Here is a 17,972-nt window from a genome sequence, read left to right as displayed (position 1 = left end):
TTTTCCCCTTTTCCTTAGTAACAATGACTTAGAAATAAGTTTTTGTAAAAAAAAAAAAGAATTCCACACTTCTAGATTTCTGTACTGTGATAACTGAAATACTCAATATATGTTGCCATGCATTTCATATACAAGATGCCAAAAAAGTATTAAGCTTTAATAGCTTAAAGCTGCACTAAGATTTTTGAAAAATCCTATATGTGAGCTACTACAAGACAAGCCCTGCCCTACTTAGCACTGATTTCAGGTACCTGTTGCTTATTTGAGCTCATGCCCAAAGATTTCCCTTTCCTGAGTTATAGGGTCTTCAACTTTCCCTCTATGTATCCCGTGGCATTCATAGATCCCAGTTATTTAAGTCTTTGTACCCCATTCTACCTCTAAGATGAATATATTCATTATGTTCAGGAAGAGATGTCAGTGATGCAAAGAAATCTATTCTCTTCAATTTAGTCAATAAAACAGTCTAACAAGTATTTATTAAGCACTTCATGTGTTACAGGCACTGTACCAGGCTTGAAATACAGACAAATGCAAAAGCAATCGCTCTCCTTTAGGGGTATTCTAAGGAGGGAGACAATGTGTGTATAACAGAAGTATTTACTAGGTGTGCACGTAATAGATGGTAGGTAATATTAGAAAGTAAAACACTGGCAGCTGAGGGGATTGGAAAGGACCCACAGAAGGTGATAGGGTTTGAACAACCCTGCATATTGCTGGAAATCTTGGAAATAAAGAGGCAAAGGTGAGGGGACATTGGATTCTGGGCATGGATTATAGTCATTAGAAAGGGATAGTATCATGTTTGATTAACTACAAGTAGGCTAGTGCAACTGGATTGTAGAATGCATGGAGCAGAGCAAAGTATAAGAAGATTGCACATTTAGTAAGGGGAAGAGTTGTGAATAATGCCAATGTTATTATAACCTTGGTAGTTAAGTGGAAGATTTATTAGAATAGGGAAGAACTTGAGATAGAGAGTTTAGGTAGACAGCTATTGGAATAAGCTAGGCAAGTGATGATAAAAAACTTGAACAAGGGTTGTGGCTATGTAAGTGAAGAATGGGACTGATGTGGAAAACATTGTGAAGATAGAAATAAGATTTGAGTGTTCTGGATATGTGAAGGGAGTCAAGTAAGATCACGAGAGAACAGGGATACTAAGGATGATGGTGGAAAGCTGTGCCTGGGCTCTTCAGGGCCCTACCGGTGAGAGACAAAATGGAGATAGCTCTGAAGTTCAGATTTCAATTAGAAGGGCAGTTATGGTTTGGATGTCGTTAAGCAATTCTTCCCTTTGAACTTGAAAAATAGGCCTATTGGCACTTTTCTTGGAGAGCATGTGGATGGAAAGAACACTGTAATAAAAGGTGAGAGTTCAGCTTTTGGCGACGATAGTTATATGGCATCTGGCAAATCATTTAACCTTTGAGCTTAAATATCCCCAACTGTAAAGTGAGGATAATAACATTTATTTGGCATGGCTATTATGACCATCAAAGAAGATTATAAAGCCTCTTAAGAGGTAATCAAATATGACCTTTTTTATTACATCAGAAAACTTCTTGAAAGCTTTGATTCAGTCTACAATATAGTAGAAATCACCTATTGATAATAGCCTGCACACCTGAAAAAATGAGATAAATTCTCTTAGGAAAAAAACCAACAAAAAAATCCAACCATTATCAGTTGTCTTAGAATTATCACCAATAATTGGTTCCAAGGCAGAAGAGTGGTAAGGGCTAGCAGCTGGGGTAAGTGACTTCTCCAGGGTTACACAGTTATAGAAGTACCTGAGACCAGATTTGAACCCAGGTTTTCCTGACTCCAGTCCTGGCTCTCTATCTACTGAGTCACCTAGCTGCCCCTTTTTAAAATTCTTGAGGGGCAAAGGCACAGGATTACCTCTTCTAGAATAGATATGGCAGGGATGTACCAGAAGTCCAAACCAGTTCTCTTGTTGGAGTCTCCTTTTGAGCAAATGCTATTTAATTGTAGTTTTACTGAATTATCTGATTTAGTTTTTTTCTGCTGTATTGTAATTTTGCCTTTCCTTTAATGATGGATTGCAGTTAAAAGTAAAGATATGATTTTTTAGATTAAAACTGAGGGAAATTCAAGTGGAAAGTCTGGAAATGTTTTATTTGACTATGAATGTTTATTTTGTTTTGTTTCTCTTTTTGATTGGGAAGAGATGGGAAGCAAGAACAGGTTAGGGATAAAGCCCATATCCCCTGTCCCCATCTCCCCCATCTCCCCATACCCCCATGAGAAAGGAACAGAAGAGGAATCACAGGACAACTTTAAAAGTTATGTGAAATTGTTATGTTCTTTAAAAAGAAAAGCAAGCATTATTTTATAGTGGTTTGCAGGTCCATTTACAACCTTTTCCTTCTGTTCCACAGTGGATATGCTCATTTCATTTGAAGTTTGGAAAGTTCTGGGGGCGGGGGGGAATTAAATTTATGTAACTGGCAGAACCTCTGTTTCAAGGCATTCAGTAAAGTCTCAGCCTCATAGCTTTCCCCTTCCCAGTACTATGTAAGGCACTTTATGGAGCAGGAGAAGACTATGACATTGTTGGCAACTTTGGGACTGGGATTATGTCTTAATGTTGCTTTGTATTCATCCCCACTTTGTATATCTCTGATAGAGTTCTGTATGTATCTCAATAGTTTATTAACCATTAATTTCTTGACTGAAGATAATAATTTACAAATGCAAATGTACCTCATGATATAAACCAGTGATGATGAACCTTTTGGAACTTTTTAGGGACTCCCGTGCCATGTCCCACCCACCTGCCCACCAGACTATGTGCCTGCACCCTGCCCCCATTGTGTGCCATGCCTCTCTCCCAACTGCATGCCCTGCCTCTTGATTGTGTGCAGTGGCCTACCCACCCTTGCATTGGGAGGCAGGGCCAGGATGCAGGCTGGTCAAGCTAGTGTTGAGCTCTGCCTGGAGAGAGGCTTATGTGCCCCATCTCCTGAGTTCAGGGGTGAGGACAGGCTCCCAGCAGGCCAAGCCTATGTGTCTCAGCAGAGAGGTCTCTGCATGCCATCTTGGCACACATGCCACAGGTTCACCATCATGGGTATAGACAATGCAATAGAATTTCAATTTAAAAAATCTATGAGGTACCAATGATATTCTAGGCATGGAGCTTATTAAAAAAAATAATCCCTGCCTTCAAAAAATTTCTACTCTTTTGGGGTGAGAATCGGTGGGGAAGATAAAACATGTATGTAGATAAATATAAAATACAGTTTGTGCAAATTTTAATATAAATTTCAAAAGGGGGATAGTATTTAACAAGGAAAAGCATAATTATACAGCCTGGAAGAATCAGGAAAAGTTCTGTACAGGGAGTACCAGGCACCTGAGTTATATCTTGAAGGAAACTAGGAATTCCCAAGAGGGTGATCACAGTGGACAAGGGTAGTCTAAACAGATTTAGCAGGGCTGAGACTATGGAGATAAGACATTTGAGTCTTTTGGCAAGATTTTAAAATTGAAGCTCTACCTCCATTGAAAATATGAATATGATTTTACCTCTTAAAAGAGAAGCTAGGGGGCAGCTGGGTGGCTCAGTGGATTGAGAGCCAGGCCTAGAGACAGGATGTCTTGGGTTCAAATCTGGCCTCAGACACTTCCTAGTTGTGTGACTCTGGACAAGTCACTTGACCCCCATTGCCTAGCCCATACCACTCTTCTGCCTTGGAAGCAATAAACAGTATTGATTCCAAGATGGAAGTTAAGGGTTTTGTAAGCACCCTAAGGAGTTCTATAGGTGAGGAAACTGCAATCCACTAAGTAGTGATCTGTCCAAGGCTTTAAAAGATGGACACTGATTTTTAGATATTCTTCTGTTTATGTGCATTCTTGAATAAGGCTAGAAGATGTTAATCTTTACGCAAAGGTATGGGATCTTAACATGAGGAGGCAAGTTTGGTCTCCTAGCTATCGGAGATATTTGATGGGATGAGATGTGATTGTAATATAGCTCTTCAGGGGGTACCTTATTCTAAAGACAGAAGATAGTTTGGAGTAAGTAGATGATATAAGAAGGAGATATTCATATGAGCAAATCTAGGGATCAGAAGGGGAATTTTTTAAATTCTTAATTAATTTAAAAAGTTTTTCCATGTTACATGATTCATGTTTTCTCCATCTCCTCATCCCTCCCCCACTCCCAGAGTTGACAAGCAATTCTACTAGGTTATACATAAATATATTATCACTTAAACCCATTTCCATATTATTCATTTTGTAAAAGAGCAAGTCTTTAAAAGTGATGAATCACGTTTTCTTCTGGATTTCTACTCTAGAGGGGGGGATTTTTATCTAGACATTGGCAATAATGCTTTCTCTTTTAAAAGGAGTGCAACTAATAATTTATTGACTAGTCTTTAAAGAAAAAAAAATTTTTATTGACTAGTCTTGATGTTAATTTCATCCTTCAGAAAGGCAAAAGATCCAATAAGAGGGAGGTTTTATTCTGAGTCTGATTCTTACTGGGGGAAAGAACCTAGTTGCTATTATAAAAATGATTGAAATGTTTGGGGCTGGGGGAGAAGGAAGTGAGTGCTCCATCTTAGATATGTAGCAGAGGAGCTAAAAGTTGAGATTAGTGATCTGTTCCTAGATTTTCAAAAGTTTTCAAATATCTTTTGTTTTTATATCACCTAGATTTCCTCTTGTGCCTCTCTCAGAGAGTCATTTCTTATAACAAAGAAGAGAAAATCAGCAAAACCAATCAATACAATGAAAAGAATTGACATTATATGCAGTCTTCCATACCTGTAGATCCCCTCCCTCTGCAAAGAATGGGGGAGAAGCACCCTAAATCTTTGGTTCCCCCTTTAAGCTCTTACCTTCTGTCTTAGAATTGATACTAAGTATTGGTTCCAAGGCAGAAGAGTGGTAAGGGCTAGGCAGTGAGGGTCAAGTGACTTGCCCAGGATCATTCAGATAAGAAGTATCTAAGGCCACATTTGAACCCAGGAACTCCCATTTCCAGGCCTTACTCTCCATTGAGCCCATAGCTGCCTCAACATAGGGTTGAAAGCAAGGTTAGGTAAACAATAGAATGGCTACCAAGCAAGGCATGGTCCAGTAAGAATATTGAACCAAACTGAAGTTGGAAGGGGAAAAAAGATAGACAATATGTCACCAAAGGGGCCTTTCCAGGTATGAGATCTGTTGAATTTTTGGCTGTATGAAGCCCCTAGTCCCTCAAGTAGGGAATTCTTGGGAGCAGGTGTGACTCAGCTTCCTTGAAACCATCACTAACCTTGAGTTTGGCTGATGGCACTTCTTCCTGGCTCCAAAGCTTGGTGGGTGGGAGGACCAGTATCACAGATCTTAAACTCTCTGCACTTTAGAAGATAGACTTTGTGAGTTAATGTGTTAGGCCATTTTCCTCACCTGTTAACCAGTCCTCAAGTGCTGACCTGTACACACTGGCGAAAGCAGTACTTAGATGATAGTCTGTCCTTAGGTCCATCTGCTGAGGAACCTTCTCAGTTTCTGCTTTGCTGGCATAGCCTTTGAGAGAACCATGGTCATCTCTTAGAGTGGTAAAGGAAGAAAGAACTTTAGTGGAGGACACTTACTCACAAAACATTTATGTTCTTGTTCTAAAAAAAGTTTTCTAGCATTAAAAATAAATGCATTTAAAAAATTTTTCTTAGAAAGTATCCTTATCTTCTCCCTTTCTCTCAAGGGAGTCCAAGTCAGTTTCTTGATGATAATAATAATAACTAACGTTTATATGACATTTATCATGTGCTAGACACTGGGCTAAGTGCCTTATAGTTATTTTCTCCTTTGATCATTTTCATCAGTTTAATTTAACAAATGCATGATGAGTGCTTATGGAGTATGGGATTGGGGTCAAGGCATCTGCTATACTACCTGCCTATCTGGTCCTTTCTTTAAGAGAATGGGTTGAGGGGGCAGCTGGGTAGCTCAGTGGATTGAGAGCCAGGCCTAGAGAAGGGAGGTCCTAGGTTCAAATGTGGCTTCAGACACTTCCTAGCTGTGTGACCCTGGGCAAGTCACTTAACCCCCATTGTGTAGCCCTTACTGCTCTTCTGCCTTAGAACCAATACCCAGTATTGATTCTAAGATGGAAGGTAAGGGTTTGAGAGAGAGAGAGAGAGAGAGAGAGAGAGAGAATGAGAATGGGTTGAACTTCAAATCATATTTAATGTTTTTTCTGTGCCAGACACTGTGCTTAGGACTTGGGATACAAGGAAAGGAACAAACATGATTAGCTGTCCCTTTGGGAGTGGGGGTTCACATTTAAACAGATTTGATAGACAATATACCAATAAACACACACAGTATAAACTGGAGATAATCATAGATGGGAGGTTGGGGGGCAGGGGTGAATAGGAAAAACTCCTTGAAGGAGGTAGGATTGGAGTTGAGTCTTGAGCAAAGCTACTTGAATCATTGGAGAGGAAGGAGGTGACCATTCTTGGCCATTGCACATTTCCAGTCTTCTGGTTTGTCTGGATCTCTTAGTACCACTTCTGGCCTTGATGGTTTTTTAGCAGTTTGGGGAATATGGCTTATTCTGTAACCTCACATGCCAAAGCAGGGTTCTGTTAATATCCAGTGCAGATGCAGCATGTCTTGGATCATCTTTGGTAGAGATCATTGAGGATATTGGGCATCTGGGAGAACATATTTTTTTCAGAATTTGTTGGAATTATTTTTTCTGATTAGTATTGCCTGCATGACCCTGAAACAGAATAGCTATTTCTAGGAGAAAGTGGAGCCTCAATCCTATTTAAAAAGAGGCTATGGTACTCATGGCCTTAATAGGGCATTATTTTCCCAACACAAGGAATAGTTTGTCTTATAGTTGACAAGTATTTGTTTAGAGAAGGTCAGGCCCAATGCTGCAGTCTTAGCATTGGACAATACTTGTGCACCTGGCCTTCCTTCTAGCTGCCCAGCTACAGATTACTACTATTCACCCAAAGCTTGGCTCCTGAATTGATGGGGCCCTAAGGTTTCCGAAATCTTTGGTAGTATAGTCAAAGAAAGTGCCAGAGTGGGGACAATATATCAGACGAAATGCTCCAGAGGTCAGAAAAGAACAGAGTGTTCGTAAAGGGAGAGAACATGAAGGTACCTTTAGTGCCAGACCTAGTAACTTTGCATTATTTTTTGATCTTTCACTGACCTGTCTTGACTGGAATTAACTTAAGTATCAGTGGAGCATTTACATGATGGTCTTGTAAATGTGTTGGAGAAATGTTTTTTGACTATATAACTAGTAGGTGAATCACAGTTGGTTGAACAAATAAAATTCTATCTAGAGTTATTAATTCCTCAGAGACATCATGGAAGGAAAATCCTAGTAAAGGATCACAGATTTCGGTCTTTGCCCTCCTCCCTTATTCAACATTTTAACTAGTGCTTCAGTTGAAGGTCTTGAGGGGGTTCTTATATCTTCAGTTAATAAAAAAGCTGGGAGAGATAAACTAAAATGATCAGAGTACTTCAGTTTTTGGTTGGGAAGAACCTTAGTCAGTCCAGCCATTTCATTTTATAGTGGATGAGGCTCATAGTGGGGAATTATTTGCCTAAGTTCACACTAAATTAGTATCATCTAGGTCTCTTGATGGACAGACAGACTTGATTTGTCCTCCATTTAAATTGTGAAAGTCTTAATGGAAAGTGTTTTCTTGGCAGATGAAGGTTTTTTTATTTTGTTTTTTAACCCATTAGATCTAAAACAAGATGACCAAAAGTTTAAGGGGAAGTCATGTTGATCTGTCTGTGAAACTACATTTTTGTTAGTGGTTGACTATAGGCTAGTCATCTTGAACCTTCTCCATCTTCCCTACAGATGCTAGAATACAACAGAAGTTACAGAATTTTTGAGGTAGAAGAGGTTTCAGAATCTGCTTATCACCACTCCTGACAGGTCAAATGGTCATATAGATTGTGCTTGAAAACCTCTAGGGAGAGAAAACTCACTTCCTTCCAAGCCAGCCTATTTCTATTTAAGAAAGTTTTTTTCTTTCTTCCCTTGAGTCTTCATCTTAATCAATAACTTTCACCCATTTTTCCTAGTTTTTCTCTCTGAAATATAGCAGAATAGGTCTGTTAAAAAAAGTTTTATTAATGCTTTAAAAAAACCAATATCTGCCAATAATTTCCTCCTCCCAAAAGAAACCTTTTGTGACAAGTAAATGCAGTCAAATCAAGCCAATTATCTCACTGCTAGGGTCTGATAGTGTAGGTTTTATTTTGTACATACTGCCTACCATGTTTTTGCCCATAGATAGGAGGTGGCTTCACATTTCATGACAAGGCAGTGATCAAAGTTCTGAAATCTTTCAGGGTTACTGTCCTTCACTGTACTTGTTTTATAAAGGTTTTCTGCTTCATCTTCTTCTATATCAGCAGAACAAGTCTAATCATTCTAACTTTCATGATAGCCCTCCATCTTCATGCTTCCTTTCAGTCTTCTCTTCTCCACACTAAATATCTCCAGGAGATAATGTATATAAAACACTTTGCCAACTTGAAAGTCTACAAAAAAATGTTAGTCTTTATTCTTATGGTTTTCAGGACCCCGCTCACTTCATCTCATAGGAGGTACTCAAGTAAATACAGTACTTGTTTTTTTGTTGTGTGTTGGGGGTCCAGCAAATCTTGATTGAAAATGAGGATTAGTTGGAAATATGACTCCATTGTATTGACTGAATTGAAAAGATATGAAAGGTAATCTTGTGTTTATTTTGAGGCTAAGAAGTATTCTTAGAGATACCTAGAATCTAGAGAAGGTTGGGAGTATTTGATGGACAATAGTGTTGACTCAGCTTTCTTTTTGTTGCTCTTTACTAGTGGCCCAGGAAAGAAGAGTTACCAGGGAATTGTTTAATCTTTTAGTGCAAAAGACAGAATTTAGTTAACTTTTAAGTCATACCCAGAGCATGGATCTTCTGTTCTCCTTGAAAAAGGGACCGTGGTTGTTTTAATGTCCGATGCTAGTAAATAGTTGGTGTAAATACAGTACAATCAATACAAATTGGTACAACTCAGTGTAAGTCATGATCTTCTAGACTCAGCTTGTTTTTCCCCTTAACAACTATAAGGGGAAGCTCTCCTGGTGTTTACCAGTCCAGGATGTCTTGACCCGCTCTTTCTCCTATTAACAAACAATATCAGGAAATATATCTTACTTCATTTAACTTTTCCAAGAGCTTGAAGAGATAGATTATTCTCTATTTTCTAGGAGAGGAAACTTAGGCCAAGAAAGGAGGCCAAGAAACTTACTGAAGGCCAAAAATCAAGGAACTGAAAGAGGACTGGATAAGATGGTCTCCAATCTATCAATTCAGTAAGGTCTTGCTAGAGGGGATTATGAATGAATGTCTATAAAACCCTTGTGAACCATAGATCTCTATACTTTGTTCTTATAACTAATTCTGTCTTGTATGGTTTGGGGTGTGTTGTTAAGGCTCTCTGAACCTGCGAGAAGCCTTAAGGTAGGAAGATAGAAAAAGGATAGAAGTTCTGGATGCCGCAAAGTGCATGAGGGAGCCAAATTCAAGATGTCAATAATGAGTCAGAGATCAGTTATCATTAATATCTTGGAGCTGCAGCCATGCCCCGATCAATGGACGTCACTGAAAGGCTATATTCTGTCCAGAGATCCCAATTTAACACTTCACCAGTCAGAGGATGATATAGCTCAGCTAAGAGAATGAATAGAGACTAATAGAGAGAATTAGAGAATGCTAGGTATTAGCATTGGAAAAGAAAGAGACACCTGGCCGAAGGTCAGGCCTCAGGTAGAGATAAAGGGGAGAGAAGAAGGTGGAAAGACAGTGTTGAGCAAACCTGTGAGATGTCCAAGGAAGGAAAGAGTTGGCCACGGCTTCCTATTTAATCTCTTTGATATGCAAATGTACTCAATACATATTGATAAGTTACACAGTGTCTCAATACATATTGATGAGTTACATAGTGTATTGCCATTGGATAATTGCAAATTACGACCGAGGTGAAGGTGGAGTTTTTATCCTCAGGTGAGTGAGACAAAGGGAAGCAAGGTTTCGCGCCCTAACTCCAGCCATGCTGGGAACAGAGTTCATTGCCATGCGCAGAATGGCCATGTGCCCATTCACAATCCTTGCCTCTTCATAATACCTATGGGCTGGACTGCTACAGTTGTTGTTTATATTTTCTCTCTCTCACCTTTAATGATAGCAACAGCGTAAATGTAGGCTAAACACTCCCGTTTTTCTGAAATAATCTCTTTAATTCTTTCATTCTTAAGATGACCATATAACACTGTCTCCCAGATCCAAATTTCAAAACCATCCTTGCTTTTTCTGTTATTTCTATTATATGAGTTGTATACTGTATATGTGATCCTGCCTATGCTTCCTCTTCCATTTCTTCTAGCTTTCCACCTGGCTGAATTAGTGGCCCCATAATTTTTATCCTCTTAATACAGAATGGATTCGGCTGGAAAAATAGAAATTACAACCAAAACAGGAAGGAGTAAATGACTTCTAGCTATAGTGTTAAATAGAAAGGGAAATTTGTGCCCAAGTAATGTGGAGAGATCCCTCAGGTTTATTGGAAAACAGGAAATGTCAGGAAAGCTTTTACTACATGTGCTAGTGTAAGGGTTAAAATATTAAAGGTTGGACTAAATTGATGAGAAATGTGGTTGCCGAAATTAATTACTCAAGTCAGAATGACTTATAGTAGTTTATTTACAAAATAGAAAGAGTGAAAGTAAGGAAAATGAGAGAGAGATAATTACTCTGGCTTAGTCTGAACCAGGCTGGGCTTCAGAGGTCCTAGCAAAGGGGGACCCAGAGGTAAACAAGGGTTCTAGCCACAAGGCCTCCAAGATGAGGGAACTCTCCGGAGGCTAGTACCTCCAGAAAAGCCTCCAGAAAAGGAGTCAGCCTTTTCATTCACCCACATGGCAGTCCAAAGGGAAGCAGTTTGAGCTCCCAAGCTGGAGCTTCTCCAAGGCCAACTGCAAAGGAGAAAAGGCTGGTCACCAGAAATTACCACCATTTTTAAAGACAGTTCTTTGCATCACTTCCTGTGCCTTCCTTCCACTTTTACATGGACCAGTTGCAGCTTTAGCTTTGCTTTGGACTGTGCCCCCCCCCCCCCCTTTAAGTGGGAGTGTATATATTATTCCTGGTAGCTAAAATCTAAAAATAGCTAGGGGAAAGTTAATCCCATCTTCATACTAGAAAGGGCACAGAATTTGGGAGTATCAAAGCTGAGAGGCCTTCGGCTATCACCTATACCTGTGTGGGAGAACCTGTGGCACATATGCTGGAAGGGGCTGCTCCCTTCCCCCTCTCTACCTTGCCTGAGGACATTTCTCCCATCACTGACCCCTTTGTACAGCATCTCAGTGGGAGTATTTCCTCCCTCCCCTGTCTGGGATAAGGCAGGGGACTCACATGCAGTGTGATGGTTGCAGTTTGGGCACTTGGTCTAAAAAGTCTCATCATCACTGGCCTAGACCAGCCTCTTTATCTCATAGGTGAGGAAATTAAAATCCACAAGAGGTAAGGGGCTTAGCCTAGATCAGTGACAGAGCTGGTGTCCCCTCCTCCTCCCCAGTACTTTCCACTGCCCCACACTGTCAAATTCTGAAAAGGTTGCTACACTTTATTTTCTCTTAGAGGCCTTTGCTACTCATTATAGCCTTGAGTTACTGGATTTTTTCACCTTATCTTCATACTTTTAGGAGAAAGTAACTTGTCACAAGAAAACAGTTACTGAGAGGGATTTAATCAGAAAAAGCAACTTCAGGATACATCCTGGGGTCAATGCAGATGCAGCCCTGTAATCAGCACCTTTAGGCTTGGCCAGATTGATAATTCTTAGACTACAGAATCTCAAGTCATCAAAGATATCTACGAATGACATATACTATATATATTCATTTGACCTCACCAAAAGATAGGTAGGTCAAGTAAAATTATCTCCATTTTAGAGGTGAAGAAACCAAGGCCCAGAGACATAAAGTCATTTTTAAACTAAAAAATCCAATAGGCTTTCCTTGGTTTCATAAATCCCTGGCCTAACTATGGCAAGAAAAGAGATTCAAACAATTTAGAAAGGCTATTTTAAAATGTTGAAATGTAAACATTTCTGGTGAAAGTCTGGTGAATTCTAAGCTACATATTCCCTAGAAAATTGATTGGTCCCTCCCCAAACATTTTAAGGAATTAAGCCTTTTCTAGACTAGGCCAAAAACAATGGGACTTAAAAGAGAAAAATTCCTTATGGATTTGTATATCTTTTAGAAAACTATTGCAGTTGCCATAAATTACTCCTTAGACTATATAAATTCCTTGGTTAATCTCATCACGTAATACCCAGGGTCAACAGTTCAAAGCTACTCCAATGATTGGGGATACTTATTGTAGTTTCTGTTGTTGAGTTTGGCCAGAAGGATCACCTACTGAGGAGAAATGTAGAATTTGCTAAGAGCAAACTCCCAACATGGATGACTTCCATTTTTCTGCTGCACAGACCCCCAGTGTCCTAAGCCAGTGGCTGAATAACAGTCTTGTGAAGATTAAATTAACTCTCCCCTGCCCATTTTTAGAATTAATTACCAGAAGCGTGTACACCACACTTACACTTGAGGCGGGGGAGGTCTGTGACCCATAGTGGGTGACAATCAGAATCGACTGACTGCCCCCTGGGCAGTCCTAAATAAAGCTTTAGCTGTTATTGGTACATGTAAAATGGAAGGAAGTCACAGGAAGCCACGAAAAGAAATGCTCTTTAAAAATGCCAAGAACTTCCCACGAAGGCATCTTTGGAGGTCTTGACTTTGGAGGAGCTCTGACTGAGGATCTCGGACTGCTTCTACTTCCCTTAAAACTACCATGTGAGGTGAGTGCAAAAGGCTGGCTCCTTTCCTGGATTTTCTGAAGGGACTAGCCTCAGGAGAGAGGTACCCTATTGAGAGAGACTTAGGAATTCTTAGGAATTTGACTAAATTCCTGGCTACCCTACTCCTAAATAATCTAATCCAACCTTTTATATTAACCTCTTACATTTCTAGCTCTTACAGTCTGCTGCAACTTGGACTCCTTAGGTCAGGAATTTTCCAAAGGGTTTAGTTGGCACTTTTGTTGAACATTTCACTAAGGCTTGTGAAATTAGGGTTTAGGTGTATATGTAGCTAGCACAAAGTAAGTGCTTAATGTCTGTTAACCTCTGTGATCATATCTGTACTCTCACCAAACCTATAGGACTGCTGTAGGCATCAAACTTGATAAAGTACTGGGATATATGTAAGCCATTATCGTTATAATATATATTTGAAAGTGATGATTGCATGAACAGACAAAGAAAGTATAGTGAGAAATCCTAGGAAGGAAAGATTCTAGCCAAAGTATAAAGAGGATAATGTGGGGATATGCTTTGTGGAAGAGATAACAGCTGAGCTAGGCTTTGAAGGATCAGCATTTCAATAGGGTGTTGTCTGGTACTGCTTTGGCAGATAGTCCAGTTTGGCTCTAATGTAGATTAAGTGAAGGCAGATAGTGTGAGATGAAGCTGGAAATGTTTATTGGAGCCAGATTGCAGAGGATTTTGAAGGCCAGGCAAAGAAGTTTGGACTTTATTCAATAGGGCAGTAGAGGACCATTGTGATGAGACATGTGCATTAGGAAAATTACCCTGGCAGGATGGACTGGAGGCAGAGAGACCCATGGGTTTTTTTTTTTCCAGTAGTCCAAGAATGAGGTAATGAGGGACTAACCTGGGAAGTCTGCAGTAGAAATGGTAAAATGACAGTTTGGAAAGAACCATTGAAGGTAGAAGTGAAGACTTTATGACTGATGGAATGTACAGGAGAGCTGGCAGCCAAAGATGACTCAAATGTTTTACCTGTGCATGACTGAGGTATTGGTGGTTTCAAATAGTATAATAATTAAGACTTAGGGGCATCTAAGTGGTTCAGAGGCTAGAGAGCCTGGGGTCAGGAGGTCCTGGGTTCAGATGTAGTCTTAGACATTTCTTAGCTGTGTGACCCTGGGCAAGCCACTTAACTGCCATTGCCTAGCTCTTAACTGCTATTCTGTCTTGGAACTGATACTTAGTGTTGATTTTAAGACAGAAGATAAGGATAAAAAAAAAACAAAACTCAGAGTTTAAATCTCAGCTCTCTTTTTAGCTGTATGGTCTTGGGCATAAAGGAACTTTAATAATAACAATAATTATAGAAGCTATAATAGCATTTATTTAGTGTGTGGTTTTCAGACTGTTTTATAAATATCTCATTTGATTTTCACAACAACTGTGAAAGGTAGGTGCTATTATTATCCTCACTTTACAGATGAAGAAATTGAGGTTCAGCCTTTCTCAAAAGGTTAAGTGACTGACCCAAGGTCTCACAACTAGTACATATCTAAATCTAAATTTGAACTCAGATCTTCCTGATTTAAGGTCCAGTGCTCAATTTAAAGTGGGGATAATAATCCATTTATATTCTCTAGACTTTTCTTTGCTATGCCTCAGAAACCTTTTCACCCTGGAAGTTCACTTCATCCTTGAGTTTCTCACACTAGAAATACCCTATACTCAATGGCCTTTCTCTATGATTGATTGGCTCCTCTCATTTTAAGGAGTATGACACTAGGCTAACTGTGCTTTCATTCCTGAACAGGCTATATACACTCTGGATTTTCTCTACCATCTCAGCAGTGTAGGCTAACTTCATCTTTTCCTTTTCCTCCCTTAACCTTTTTTCAGCTTTCTTTTATGTGTCATCTTCTTCCATTAAAAATGTAAGTTCCTTGAGGGCATGAGCTTTCCTTTTTTTGCCTGCATTTTTATTCTTAGCCTTTAGCACACAGTCTGGCACATAGTAAACAATAAATTCTTGACTTGACATACCATTTTGAGTTACTAAGCCTTTCAGTGCCCCCAGGAAACACTTTTAGATATTTAAGGGGTAAGTTCCCCCTGGGCTGTTGCAATACACTTCTCCCTAAAGAGACAGTTAGGTGGTAAATAGAGTGCTGGGCCTAGAGTCAGAAAGACTTGAGTTCAAATGTGTCCTCATACATTTAACTAGCTATGACCCCAGAGAAGTCACTTAGCCTCTTTTTGCCTCAATTTTTTCAATTGTAAAATTAAGAGCACCTATCTCCCTCCCAGGTAGTTATGAGGATCAAATGAAATATTTATAAAGTGCTTAGCATAGTGCCTGACACATAGTAGGTGCTTAACAAATGCTTGTTTTCTTTCTTCCCAAAGTCTCTCCCTTCTCCAATTCATCTCTCTACACAACTACCAAATTGAAATTCTTTAAAATATAGGTCTAATTGTTCTGTGGCAGCAGTAGGTGAGACAAGATTGGGAACAATGATGATCTCTTTGGAAATAAAGAGTCATTTAATTTCATGAAAAGGAAGGTAGACTCTGTGAGGCCAGGATTTGGTGGATTCCTGTGACCTAGCCTCTTCAGATAGAATAGAAGCAGCACCAGAATCTCTGAGGAGTCATTGTGGGGGAAACTGAGCCAAACTCAGGTCCTTGATTGGTAAAAGCTGGTTGTCAAAGGCTTCAAGGAAGGACAATTTGATAAGGAGTGGTGATTTAGATTTCCCCCTTACCATTCCCTGGGACTTTTAGACTAGTTACTTGCTGAAAGCATGACATTTTGCTTAAGAAGGAGAATTTTAAAATTCCCAGAATTAATTGTAATTAAATGTAAAAATAGATGTACTATTTTTAAAAACCTTTTATTTAATTAATTAATTTCCATAGCCAGTGAGCAACTCCACTGGGTTTTACATGTGTCATTGATCAATTATTAATATTTTCATGAGGGTGATCTCTTAGAGTATTAGATGTACTATTTTAAAATAACTGGTTAAAAATCTGTTCATTTTCTTCCTATTCCACAAGTTGACTTAGTAGCATAACCTTAGGCCTCAAGAATTAGTTTGATGCACAAAGATTCTGGATAAGGGAGTACCAGTTGGGGTGTTGCCTTCAACTTACTTTGGGACTATGGATAAGCTCTTTCCTTTTTCAGGGCCTCAGTTTTTTTTATTTTGTAAAATCAGGAAGTTGGAATAAATACTTCTGCCAATACATTTCAGCTCTAAAACTAATTCTAGATCAGTTTTTCTTTGTCACTATCTGTTTCAGCCATAGAGAAGTTTTGTTCTGTGAAAGTGGATAAGTAAAATCTAACTTGTCCAGAGAAAGCCTAAAAAGTAGGTTTTATTCACTTGTTTTGCCATCAGTGACTTTCCTGATATTCCCTGTTATAGAGATTCATCCAAGAAATCATTTGGGGTTATATTTCTTCTTAAATAAATAAATCTATTTTCTTCTGTGTATATTAGGGGTGGGAGTTGGTGGAGGGGAAGGAGATGCCAATGAATGAAGTTGTAGAAGATCCAAGGATGGAGGTCTTTGTAGACTCCAAGAGGAACTGGCATTGAACATCTTGGATTAAAGAGGGGAAAAGTCTTTTCCAGGGCATTTGTGCTCAAAAATCTCAGGTGTGGTGGCAACACAAATTTATTATTATATATGTCTTTTTATGCCTTACTTGGAAAGGATCAGGGAACATCAGAAAAGGTCCTTTAGTACCAGCAGCATGGCTGACATTTACCCAGTTTACTAAGGCTGGCAAATTGCTTTACATGCATTATCTCCCACATATTTAGAAAAGAGGATGGTCTACCAAAATATCTTTCTAGTCCTATTCCATCGTATTTACTTAGAACTTAGGAAACTGAGACCCAGAGAAGGGAAGACCTTAAAGTTGGCTATGCTGTGAATTAACAAAACAAGAACTGGAGCTCAGCTCTCCTAGTTTATCAGTTTTCTACTTCATCATGTTAACCATCCTCTCTCACCCATCAGTTGATTTAATTCTCCTCACAAAATAACCTCAAGCCATCTTGGGCTGGTGGTATTAATTAAATCTATGCCCAGAGAAGGAAAAGAGTTTTACTTCCCTGGTCCCTTGCTGAGATGATCTTATGTAACAGTTGGAATATGACTGGTTAATTCCTGGATTACATTTTTCAAATAGAATCTGTGAGTTTGGTGATAAGCCCTTTCCTTAAAGGTTGGAACTTAGTCCCTGAAATGATTCTAAGTTTACACAATATTCTATTCCTTTTTCAGTTGTGCTGATTGGTGACTCTGGGGTAGGGAAGAGCAATCTCCTTTCACGATTCACTCGAAACGAATTCAATTTGGAGAGTAAGAGTACCATCGGTGTGGAATTTGCTACCAGGAGCATCCAAGTGGATGGGAAGACTATAAAAGCCCAGATCTGGGACACAGCTGGTCAGGAGCGGTACCGGGCGATCACGTCAGCGTAAGTTCAGCCTACTCAGACACAAAATGCTGTCAAGCTGCATCTCATTCATTAGTGTAAATGTGTCTCCAAGAGTTGTGGAGAAAGTGTCTACAAAAATATTTCTTTCCCAGTGGAAGCAAGATTTGGGCCTAGCAAGAAAGATACCAGAGTTTGCATTTTCGCAGACTGTCTATCCCAGGGCTCTTTCCAGGCTACAGTCCAAGGTTATCCACCAGAACAACATTCTATAGAGACTCCAGGGAGAGCTGCTGCTTTGTTCTCCTTTGTAGACACACAAGGAGGAAATTAGTAGGGAAGAATTGCTATTTTCATATTTTCAAAGTCTTAAACATAGTGGAGACACTAATAAATGCTTTTCTTGCAGTCATTTATGCTCATTTTCAATTTTCCATCATTGTATAAAAAGTGGTTTTATAAGAAATAAGTACACTAGATTGCTTCATCTCCTAGACATCTATGTTTTTTATCTAATTAAAAAGACATCACCAAGGACATGCATCACTGGAAAAGGAGATGGCTGGTCTTGTAATGAGACTGAGGAATAGCAGATCATAACTTAGGCATTCCATTGCTATCTCTGAAATGT

General features: G+C 39.3%; 1 protein-coding gene across 1 annotated transcript in view; it reads left to right on the top strand.

Annotated features, from left to right (window-relative positions):
- Positions 1-17,972, top strand: part of RAB11B (RAB11B, member RAS oncogene family) — a 43,827-nt gene that overhangs the window by 2,450 nt on the left and 23,405 nt on the right. Inside the window, exon 2 of the mRNA XM_007489467.3 lies at positions 17,188-17,383. Within this exon, the coding sequence (XP_007489529.1) occupies positions 17,188-17,383 (196 nt within the window). The remainder of the gene's footprint in view (positions 1-17,187; positions 17,384-17,972) is intronic.

This window comes from Monodelphis domestica, chromosome 3 (genome assembly GCF_027887165.1).
Source record: "Monodelphis domestica isolate mMonDom1 chromosome 3, mMonDom1.pri, whole genome shotgun sequence".
Taxonomy (NCBI): domain Eukaryota; kingdom Metazoa; phylum Chordata; class Mammalia; order Didelphimorphia; family Didelphidae; genus Monodelphis; species Monodelphis domestica.
The sequence above is the reverse complement of the archived record's forward strand: the minus strand, read 5'-3'. Positions and strand labels throughout refer to the sequence as shown.